General features: G+C 39.7%; 1 protein-coding gene across 1 annotated transcript in view; it reads left to right on the forward strand.

Annotated features, from left to right (window-relative positions):
• LOC109102361 (epithelial membrane protein 2-like) overlaps nt 1–2609 on the forward strand; it is a 3897-nt gene extending 1288 nt beyond the window's left edge. The window contains exons 3-5 of the mRNA XM_042719501.1: nt 903–1005; nt 1488–1628; nt 1719–2609. Coding sequence (XP_042575435.1) covers nt 903–1005; nt 1488–1628; nt 1719–1879 — 405 coding nt within the window. The 3' untranslated portion in view covers nt 1880–2609. The remainder of the gene's footprint in view (nt 1–902; nt 1006–1487; nt 1629–1718) is intronic.
• Nucleotides 2610–12086: the final 9477 nt, after the last annotated feature.

Raw genomic sequence — 12086 nt, forward strand, 5'->3', positions numbered from 1 at the left:
AGTGACACGCATCACAGCCTGTGGGCGGGGCTTCACTCACGCGCTCATTAATTATTCATTCATTCCTAATCAAACAGCTTTATCCAGGCAGGATCCTCACAGATTAGGAACATGCGTCACTCGCAGTAATGCTGTCTGTGCATGATCACGTCCACATTTAGCGCAGTGATCGGAAACTGTGAGAAAATTACGCACAAAATCAAATCTTGAGCAAGTGTTACACAACAGGACAAAACAATATTTATACATCTGACCTTCACACTAAAGATATTTAAAGCTTCTGGAACTCGCTGATAAAACATGGTTTTACATCAAAATGTCACGTTTTTGTAAATGATATGTTCATTATATATAATATACCATGTGGTCACACTTTATTTTAAGGTCCAATTCTTGCTTGAAGTGAGTGATTGGACACATTCCCCATACACATAGAAGTATGGTGACCCATACTCAGAATTCGTGCTCTGCATTTAACCCATCCGAAGTGCACACACACAGAGCAGTGAACACACACACACACACACTGTGAACACACACCCGGAGCAGTGGTAATATACCATGTGGTCACACTTTATTTTAAGGTCCAATTCTTTAGTTAGTAAGGCAGTTGTTAATTGGGTAGGATTAGGGATGTAGAATATGTGCTTTATGCTGCTTGATATTGCAAATTGGTGTCTTACCATAATATTTTAATGTATTATGATAATTATAAACACACTGGTTTGTAATGCAAAGAATAGTCGAATATGACACCAGAAGTTCACGCAGAGCTGAGATTTGAGCAGAAAGGCATAGACAGTCCATGTTTCTCATTCATGCTGATATAGTCGTGTGTGTGTGTGTGTGTGTGTGTGTGTGTGTGTGTGTGTGTGTGTGTGTGTGTGTGTGTGTGTGTGTAGGCTTGGTGGATGACCGACTCGATGTCCACTGATATTTGGTCTCGCTGGATCCTGATTGGTGGAAACTGGAACTACACTGAGATTCCTGCTCACTATCCTAAAGGTCAGAACACACGTATATTAATCTGAGTCACGCAAACACACAGAGTGAGTTCTGTGAATCTCACAGGTCTGAAATCTCATTCTAATCCACAAAGAGTTTGGTAATAAGCACTATTTCTCAAATTTTGCATCAAGTTTTCTTTCCCTCACAGTTTTTGTACCGTCATTTTACAAGTTATTTTTATGCATTTATTTGAAGTGGTTCTTAAAGTGTTAGTTTACCCAAAAGTGAAAATCAGCCAGTTTTACTCACCCTCGTGGCATCCGAGGTGTATATGACTTTCTTCCTGAATGGAATGGTGAAGAGCCAGGACAATTTAAATGTAACTCCGATTGGATTCGTCTGAAAGAAGAAAGTCATTTACACCTAGGATGCCTCAGGGTTGAGTAAAACACGGCATCTTTTTTTACATTTTTGGGTGAAGTAAGCCTTTTAACAGCTCATCAGATACTCAGGTGTTTGTCTGTGGTGTGGTGTTTCAGAGTATCTGCAGGCGGTTCAGGCCAGCTCTGTGCTCGCGTGCATCTTCTGCATCCTCGGCCTGTTCGTGTTCGTCGCTCAGCTCTACACACTACCTAAAGGAAAGCGCTTCCTGTTCACCGGAGCCTTCCAGCTGCTGGCCTGTACGTGTATCACACACACACACACACACCCACACACACACACACACACACACACACACACCCTCTGAAGTGTGTGTTTGTGCTCCTCAGGGCTGTGCATCATGATCGCGGCCTCCATCTACACGGACATCTTCCATAAAGACAAGGAACAGGGCTGGTACGGAGCCTCCTTCATCCTGGCCTGGATCTCCGTCTGTCTCACCTTCATCTCCTGCATCACCTACTTCGTCCTGCGCAAGAAGACGGCGTGAAGAACACACACATCAGCAGATGTTCAAACACTCGTCAGATGATGATCCTCTGATCTCAGAACTGCTCAGGTCGGCCTCGAGTGTCTCAAAGCATCTGTAGATCAACATTATATAGCTGAATGTAATCTTAGTCAGATTCCGTGTCCAAATATGTCTTTGTTTTGTTGTAAATGTCATGTTTTCACAATAGTTTAACGCTAGTCATTGGTTCGGGCTGTTTTACGGTCATGTGACACGACAAGCCCAATTTAGTACTGTTACGGGTGATTATTATTAATAGACTACCTGACTGTTTGTTTCTGTGTTTATCATGTGTCCTGTACTAACCATCTGATCCACCCATGCTGATCACTGCAAAATATCATTACCATCACAACATGAAATAATAATTTGATTATGATGATGCTTTTTTAAAGTTGAATCACTTCACAATAGATAAGAGACATTTTGACCAACAACGTGCACTGAGTTGGTAATGATCATTTGTTTCAGGGATCAAGTCTGGTCATAATTTAAGAAATTCTGAAAGACAAATGTTTTTTATATAAATAAATAAATAAATAAATAAATAAAAGACATACATGTTGAACATTTCGATTTTATTTGAAAGTAAAGCAGATTAATAATAATCAGTTCAATACTGTGTGCGACGTCTCACTATTTCTTCAATCTGTTAATGAAACTGTTATTCAGTTTTCTATGACAATAAAATGTGTTTCTGAATTAAAAATCTATTCCACAACTCAATATATGTATAAAAAAGCTTTTACAGTTTAAACTGAAGACTGAAAATGTAGAACAAGTTATTAAAGTTTAAAGGTTGAATAAATCTAAAGTGATCATCATGTAGAGCCAGACAGTAAATGTTCCCAAATAGAAAAATCTCCCACATTTATTTCACTCACGTGGCTGTCACGGAATAATGTATTAATGTTGAGGTTTATGATGAAAGCAACTAAAGAGCAGTTAACATATTAACAGTTAAATATCAATAAATCACACGGTTTATTGTTCTGGTACAAGATATTTAAAATGAAGTTAAATTTCTTCCTTAATGACAGCGTTAAGCTTTTAAAGGGCAAAGCAGTCATTACATCACAAGAAAAATCACTGCAATACACTTATATTTTCATGAAGACTTGGTGTTCAGATTGAGTTTGGGGGACCTGAACTGAAGCCCCACGTGCTTTAATAGACAAAAACAGAAACACAGTACAGAGCAAAGAACGATCAGAGCAGGCTGAACTCCTCGACTGAACATTGAGACGCAAAACTCAGCGGAGACAGAGGAGAGGGGGCGGGGCTGTATGAGGGAGGGGTGGGGCATGGGGACAGAGGGGCGGGGCGAGGAGGAGGCGGGAGTGGCAGGGAGGAAGGCCACTCATGCCACAAACACCAGACACCACGTCAGAAAACATTCACAGATTTAAGACTGGAAAACACCACACAGTACAACATGATCCGAAAAACATCACGCACATGCTCACGGCTCAACACTAAGGATATTTCTACTGTCTTGTTTGGAAAGTTCTAAATAGTTATTGTTTTATTGTGTTGACCCATGTAAACTTGAATTCTAAGGCTGCTATGACGCCATCATTTTAGTTACCAGTATACTTTATAACTCTGGCTTTCAACTTCCTGACCACTGCAAAAAATACTAGCCAAAAAATGTAAAGTTCAAACCTGATCAAAGAAAAGTTAACTGACGGACTTAACCGACTGTTTTCAGAGATGTTCTCCAAGGCGGCGAATTTGACATCATTTTGTATGTATTTGTCTGTTAAAGCACAAGAAGATGCAAAAGAGAAGTCAATTCAATGTTCGTGAGAACCAAATTAAGTTATTTTGCATCTTCTGGCATTTAAATGATATAATATTTGACCCTGCAGCACAAAAGCAGTCATAAGGGGAAGTTTTTTCTGGCTCCTGATACAACACAGAAAGCAAGAATAATGTTTTGGTTTAGAGTCTCGGGCCGGTAATACCACGACTGAGGTGCCCTTGAGCAAGGCACCGAACCCCCAACTGCTCCCCGGGCGTCGCAGCATAAATGATACACACTGCTCCGGGTGTGTGTTCACGGTGTGTGTGTGTGTGTGTGTGTTCACTGCTCCGGGTGTGTGTGTGTGTGAGTGTGTGTGTGTTCACTGCTGTGTGTGTGCACTTTGGATGGGTTAAATGCAGAGCACCAATTCTGAGTATGGGTCACCGTACTTGGCTGTATGTCACGTCACTTTCACTTTAAAAACTAAGTAGCACAGGTATATTTGTAGCAATAGACAACAATACATTGTATGGGTCAAAATTATCCATTTTTCTTTTATGACAAAAATCATTAGGATATTAAGTTAAGATCATGTTCCATGAAGATATTTTGTAAATTTCCTACCGTAAATATATCAAAAACTTAATTTTTGATTAGTAATATGCATTGCTAAGAACTTCATTTGAACAACTTTAAAGATGATTTTCTCAATATTTAGATTTTTTTGCTCCCTCAGATTCCAGATTTTCAAATAGTTGTATCTCAGAAAAATATTGTCCTCCTAACAAACCAGACATCAATGGAGAGATTATTTATTCAGCTTTCAGGTGATGTATAATCTCAATTTCACAAAATTGACCCTTATGACTGGTTTTAATAATAATAATAATAATGCATTTTATTTGAGGCGCCTTTCAAACCACTCAAGGTCACCGTACAACAAGTAACAACAGTAACAATATTAAAACAGAAAATAACAGCAAATAACAATGTCAATAAAAAACAGCAATAACAATAAATAAATAAGAAAAAATTGATTTTTGTAACTCTCTATTGTACTGGCATTAAGTTTGAGGAAATTGGCAGAAAACCAAACATTTATTTCATGAAGGCAGTTGGTAAGACAGGCGGGAGGGAGAATGGAATCAGGGTTTGTAGAAATGTAAAGCTGAGTGTCATCGGCGTAACAGTGAAATTTATTACCGAATTTTGAAAAGATGTTGCCGAGTGGGAGAAGGTAAATTAGGAACAATAGGGGGCCTAGGACAAAGCCTTGGGGGACACCACAGCTAACAGGAGAAGGTTGGGAATGAGAATTTCTTTAGTTGTACAAACTGTGTGCGGTTTGAAAGGTATGAAGTGAACCAGGCACAAGGAATACCAGTGACACCAATGCCAGATAGTCGATGCAAGAGAATACTGTGTGAAATTGTGTCAAAAGCTGCACTCAAGTCAAGTAGAACAAGATTTCTTGGTCCTTGGTCACAAATTGCTTGAATGTGCAAATGACAAATATTTGTGACGATACAGCACTGGACGGATTTCATCAGATATCCTGCACCAGGCCATCGGCAGTCCTGTGTCTGTGTACTACAATACATCAACTCTGACAAACTGCAGAGTTACATGTAGTGTATTCCTGCCCCAACACACACACATACATTCTGAGACGCATGTTTTACTCACTAAAAGGCCCACAAGTATCCGTAACTGTGAGGCTTAAAGTCCTCAGGGACCTGGGACACCTGCATATACATCATGTGAAAGTGAAAGTGATGTGACATGTGGCCAAGTATGGTGACCCATACTCGGATTAGTGCTCTGCATTTATCCCATCCAAAGTGCACACACACACACTGTGAACACACACCTGGAGCAGTGGGTATCATCTATGCTGCGGCACCCGTGGAGTAGTTGGGGGTTCGGTGCCTTGCTCAAGGGCACCTCAGTCGTGGTACTGAAGGTGGAGAGAGCGCTGTACATTCACTCCCCCCACCTACAATTCCTGCCGGCCCGAGGCCATGACTTACCATTGAGTGTTCCTCAAACAACTGTGGTAAGAATCTTTCATCAAGCACGGTGAGTAATGGCTTCTCCTGCTATTGTTATTTGCACTGCTTGCCACATGTATAGTTTATCTATCTCTGTCGGTGATGAGGGATTCACATGTGATAAATGCAGGGAAATAGTTAGGCTGACAGAGAAGATTTCAGAATTAGAGACACTCATCCAAACTTTAATTGAGGGCAGTAAGAATGTGAGGGCTCTAGATAAGGCTTTGGATGCGTCTAGCTCAGGGAGTCCTGTACATTGTTCGGTTCCGGTAACAGGGCCTTTGCAGCAGGGCAACTGGGTGACTGTGAGGCGGCATAGTCGTGGGTCTAAACACCACTCTTCTGTTCCGATCAAAACATTAAACAGGTTCTCCCCACTCAGTGATGCACCAACTTAGAAACCTGATGAAAGTGCTCTAGTTATTGGCGATTCTATTATATGGAACATGATAATAGAGACACCAGCCACCATAGTCCAATGTTTACCGGGAGCCAGAGCGCCTGACATCTTAGCAAATTTAAAAGTGCTGGCTAATGCTAAACGTAAATACAGTAAGATTGTTATTCACGCCGGTGCTAATGATGTTCGACTTCGCCCGTTGGAGATCACTAAAAATAACATTAAAGAGGGTGTGAAATTGCAAGTACGATGTCAGACACTATAATATGCTCTGGTTCCTTCCCTGCTCACCTTGGTGATGAGATACATAGCAGACTGTCATCACACAATGCCTGGATGTCTAAGCGGTGCCCACAGAATATAGGTTTCATAGACAATTGGACAAGCTTTTGGGGCAGACCTGACCTGTTGAAAACAGATGGTCTTCATCCCTTCTGGGGTGGTGCCGCTCTTCTCTCTAGAAATATGGCACATAGTCTTAGAGTTTGTACTTGACTAACTGGGGCCCAGGTCAGGAAGCAGACAGACTGGCTAAACCGACCGTCTGCTAGCTGCCTCCAGTCACAGAAGTCAGTTAATTCTCAGCACATAGAGACTCTTTCACCTAGATATCACACTATAGAGACTGTGTCTGTTCCCCGGGCTAGAAAATACAAAAAACGTCCAAACCAATTTAAGAGCAACAATTTAATTTGCAGCTGTGGCCTAATGGTTAGAGATTTGGACTTGTAACCAGAAGGTCGCAGGTTCGAGGCAGGAGTTGTAGGTGGGAGGGAGTGAATGAACAACGCTCTCTTCCACCCTCAATACCCATGACTGAAGTGCCCTTGAGCAAGGCACTGAACCCCCAGTTGCTCCCCCGGTGCTGGATATATAGCTGCCCACTGCTCCGGGTGTGTGTTCACGGTGTGTTCTGTTTTCTTATTGCTGTTTTTTTTGTGTTGTTTGGTTTATTTGATGAGCACCAATTTCGAGTATGGGTCACCATACTTGACAAATGTCACGACTTTTTTTTTTTTTAATTGAGATTCAACAAATAAAAAACAGATGCAATACGGATAAACAAATGATAAAGCTTGGCTTATTGAATATCAGGTCCCTTTCTACGAAAGCACTTTTTGTAAATAATATGATAACTGATCATAATCTAGATGCACTCTGTTTGCACCTGAAACCTGATGATTACATTATTTTAAATGAGTCTACCCACAAGATTACTGTTATAAACATGAGCCACGTCCAAAAGGTAAAGGGGGAGGTGTTGCTTCAATTTATAACAATGTTTTCAGGATTTCTCAGAGGTCAGGCTTCAAGTATAACTCGTTTGAAGGATTGGTGCTTCATATAACATTATCCAGAGAAACAACTGTTAATGATAAATCCCCTGTGATGTATGTACTGGCTACTGTATACAGGCCACCAGGGCACCATACAGACTTTACATTAGAGTTTGCTGATTTTACATCCGAGTTAGTGCTGGCTGCAGATAAAGTTTTATGTTGTTGGTGATTTTAATATTCATGTTGATAATGAAAAAGATGCACTGGGATCAGCATTCATAGAGATTCTGAACTCTATTGGGGTTAGACAACACGTCTCAGGACCTACCCATTGTCGAAATCATACTTTAGATTTAATACTGTCACATGCAATTGATGTTGATGGTGTTGAAATTATGCAGCCAAGTGATGATGTCTCAGATCATTTAGTTTTGTGCAAACTTCATATAGCTAAAACTGTAAATTCCACTTCTTGTTACAAGTATGGTAGAACCATCACTTCTACCACAAAAGACTGCTTTGTAAGTAATCTTCCTGATTTATCTAAATTCCTTAGCATATCCAAAACCTCAGAACAACTTGATGATGTAACAGAAACTATGGACTCTATCTTTTCTAGCATTTTAAATACAGTTGCTCCTTTACACTTAAGGAAGGTTAAGGAAAACAGTCTGACACCGTGGTATAATGAGCACACTCGCACCCTAAAGAGGGCAGCCCGGAAAATGGAGTGCAGCTGGATGAAAACAAAACTAGAGGTATTTCGTATTGCTTGGAGGGAAAGTAACCTATCCTACATAAAAGCATTAAAAACTGCTAGATCTGATTACTTTTCGTCTCTTTTAGAAGAAAACAAACATAACTCCAGGTATTTATTCAATACAGTGGCTAAATTAACGAAAAATTGTCATTAGGATATGTCCCCAAATCCTTCAAACTGGCTGTTATTAAGCCTCTCATCAAAAAACTACAACTTGACCCCAAAGAACTAGTTAATTACAGACCGATCTCGAATCTCCCTTTTCTGTCCAAGATACTAGAAAAGGTAGTATCCTCACAATTATATTCCTTCTTGGATAAAAATGGCATCTGTGAGGATTTCCAGTCATGATTTAGACCATATAATAGTACTGATACTGCTCTAATTAGAGTTACAAATTACCTACTCTTATCATCTGATCGTGGTTGCATCTCTCTATTAGTGCTATCGGATCTTAGCGCTGCGTTCGACACTATTGACCACAACATTCTTTTGCATAGACAAGAAAACTTTGTTGGCATTAATGGAAGTGCGTTAGCATGGTTTAAATCGTACTTATATGACTGCCATCAATTCGTAGCAGTGAATGAAGAGGTATCATATCGATCACAAGTGCAGTATGGAGTACCTCAAGGCTCAGTACTAGGGCCATTACTCTTCACGCTTTACATGTTACCCTTGGGAGATATCATCAGGAAACACGGTGTTAGCTTTCACTGTTATGGTGATGATACTCAGCTCTATATTTCTTCGCAGCATGGCGAAACATACCAATTTGAAAAACTAACAGAATGCATAGTCGATATAAAAAACTGGATGACGAGTAATTTCTTACTGCTAAATTCTGAAAAAACAGAGGTGTTAATTATAGGACCTAAAAACTCTGCATGTAACAACCTAGAACGCTGTCTAAGACCTGATGGCTGCTCTGTCAATTCTTTGTCATCAGTTAGGAACCTAGGTGTGCTATTTGATAGCATTCTTTCCTTAGAAAGCCATGTTTCTAGCATTTGTAAAACTGCATTTTTCCATCTCAAAATATATATCTAAATTATGACCTATGCTCTCAATGTCAAATGCAGAAATGTTAATCCATGTGTTTATGACCTCAAGGTTAGATTATTGTAATGCTCTATTGGGTGGTTGTTCTGCACGCTTAATAAACAAACTCCAGTTAGTCCAAAATGCAGCAGCTAGAGTTCTTACTCGAATCAGGAAGTATGAACATATTAGCCCGCTTCTGTCAACACTGCACTGGCTGTCTATCAAACATTGTATAGATTTTAAAATCTTGCTCATTACTTATAAAGCCCTGAATGGTTTAGCACCTCAGTATTTGAACAAGGTCTTGTTACATTATAGTCCTCCACGTCTGCTGCGTTCTCAAAACTCTGGCAATTTGATAATACCTAGAATATCAAAGTCAACTGCGGGCGGCAGATCTTTCTCCTATTTAGCGCCCCAAACTCTGGAATAACCTACCTAACATTGTTCGGGAGGCAGACACACTCTTGCAGTTTAAATCTAGATTAAAGACCCATCTCTTTAACCTGGCTTACACATAGCACACTAATACACTTCTAATATCCAAATCCGTTAAAGGATTTTTAGGCTGCATTAATTAGGAACCGGAACCGGAAACACTTCCCATAACACCCGATGTACTTGCTACATCGTTAGAAGAATGGCATCTACGCTCATATTAGTCTGTTTCTATCTTATTCCGAGGTCACTGTAGCCACCAGATCCAGTCTGTATCCAAGTCAGAGGGTCACTGCAGTCACTCGGATCCAGTATGTATCCAGACCAGATGGTGGATCAGCACCTAGAAAGGATCTCTACAGCCCTGAAAGACAGCGGAGACCAGGACTAGAGCCCCAGATACAGATCCCCTGTAAAGACCTTTGTCTCAGACGACCACCGGGACAAGACCACAGGAAACAGATGATTCTTCTGCACAATCTGACTTTGCTGCAGCCTGGAATTGAACTGCTGGTTTCGTCTGGTCAGAGGAGAACTGGCCCCCCGACTGAGCCTGGTTTCTCCCAAGGTTTTTTCTCCATTCTGTCACCGATGGAGCTTTGGTTCCTTGCCGCTGTCACCTCTGGCTTGCTTAGTTGGGGACACTTCATTTACAGCGATATTGTTGACTTGATTGCAAATTATTGCACAGATACTATTTAAACTGAACTGAGCTGCATGATGACATCACTGAATTCAATGATGAACTGCCTTTAACTGTCATTCTGCATTATTGACACACTGTTTTCCTAATTAATGTTGTTCAGTTGCTTTGACACAATCTGTTTTGTCTAAAGCGCTATATGAATAAAGGTGACTTGACTTAACATTAGGGGAGCGTTATAATGATGTTCTGGGAACCAAAAACTAACGGTATAGGAATGTTAAGAAAACTTTCCTGGCTAACCAAAAATAAACCATAAAATAAAAAAAAAATATAAAAATATTTTTTTTGTGGGAAAAAAATAATATTATTGGAACATTCTGGTAACCAAAAATTGTTAGCTGAGGCTGTGAGATCCAGTTTGAAGTGTAGTAACACACTGCACCATGGTATTGTGGCAGAAATGTGGGATATTCACACTGAACTTTATTAAAGGAGTAATGGTCTATAATTGTAGTATGTATTTGTGATTAAGCTATAACGTGTGCATTTATACTGAATAAAAACCATATAGTTATATTTTTACCATGGTATTGAGGTGTGCTATATGTGTGGTTTTAACTGTGTTTATCACGATTTAAATGTATGCTACTATAGGAGACCAATGCTTAATTAAAAAAAATAAATAAATAAATAAATAATAATAATAAAAAACCTTGGTCAGAATAAATTTAACCATATAAAACTGAGGATGCTACAATTTTTACAGATGTTACTGATTTTGATAATAAACAAATTAATGATAATTATACTTATATCGACTGAAAAAAAAAATGATTGTGATCATTATTTTGGCCATATCAGCCAGCGCTACTTCACACACACACTGTAGAGAACAACGAGTGGAGCATCATGATCCTGATCTCCAGCCCAGTCTGTACAGTAACTGATCACATCTGAAATACAACAACATCAGCAATCTTTCAGTCTCATACAGTATGGCGTTATTTCCCTGTCAAATGTCGAGAGCGCATTATTGTAGCGCGAAAGTACATTAATATAATGTGCGAGCACGAATCTCTCTGCTCGCGCGCAGGATATAATGTGCGGAGCGACTTCAACGACTGACCAATGAAAACGCGACATCGTACATGGAATCTTATTGGTTGATATTGAACCGCACATGGATTAAGTTCACTAAAGTTCAATCAAGATGAGCCGAGATGGATCCGCCGAATCGACGATCTCAGGTAACCAGTTTTATTTGTTTTGATGTTAAATATGTCAAATGTATCTTAGAAATGTCTGGGAAGAGGGAATTGACTAATTCAAAGAACAAAAAAAATATTATACAGGTCCCTCTCAAAAAATTAGCATATTGTGAAAAAGTTCATTATTTTCCATAATATAATGATAAAAATTAAACTTTCATATATTTTAGATTCATTGCACACCAACTGAAATATTTCAGGTCTTTTATTGTTTTAATACAAGATTTTGGCATACAGCTCATGAAAACCCAAAATTCCTATCTCAAAAAATTAGCATATCATGAAAAGGTTCTCTAAACGAGGTATTAACCTAATCATCTGAATCAACTAATTAACTCTAAACACCTGCAAAAGATTCCTGAGGTTTTTAAAAACTCCTAGCCTGGTTCATTACTCAAAACCGCAATCATGGGTAAGACTGCCGACCTGACTGCTGTCCAGAAGGCCATCATTGACACCCTCAAGCGAGAGGGTAAGACACAGAAAGAAATTTCTGAACGAATAGGCTGTTCCCAGAGTGGCTGTATCAAGGCACCTCAGTGGGAAGTC

The sequence above is a fragment of the Cyprinus carpio genome, chromosome B3 (genome assembly GCF_018340385.1).
Source record: "Cyprinus carpio isolate SPL01 chromosome B3, ASM1834038v1, whole genome shotgun sequence".
NCBI classification, from domain to species: domain Eukaryota; kingdom Metazoa; phylum Chordata; class Actinopteri; order Cypriniformes; family Cyprinidae; genus Cyprinus; species Cyprinus carpio.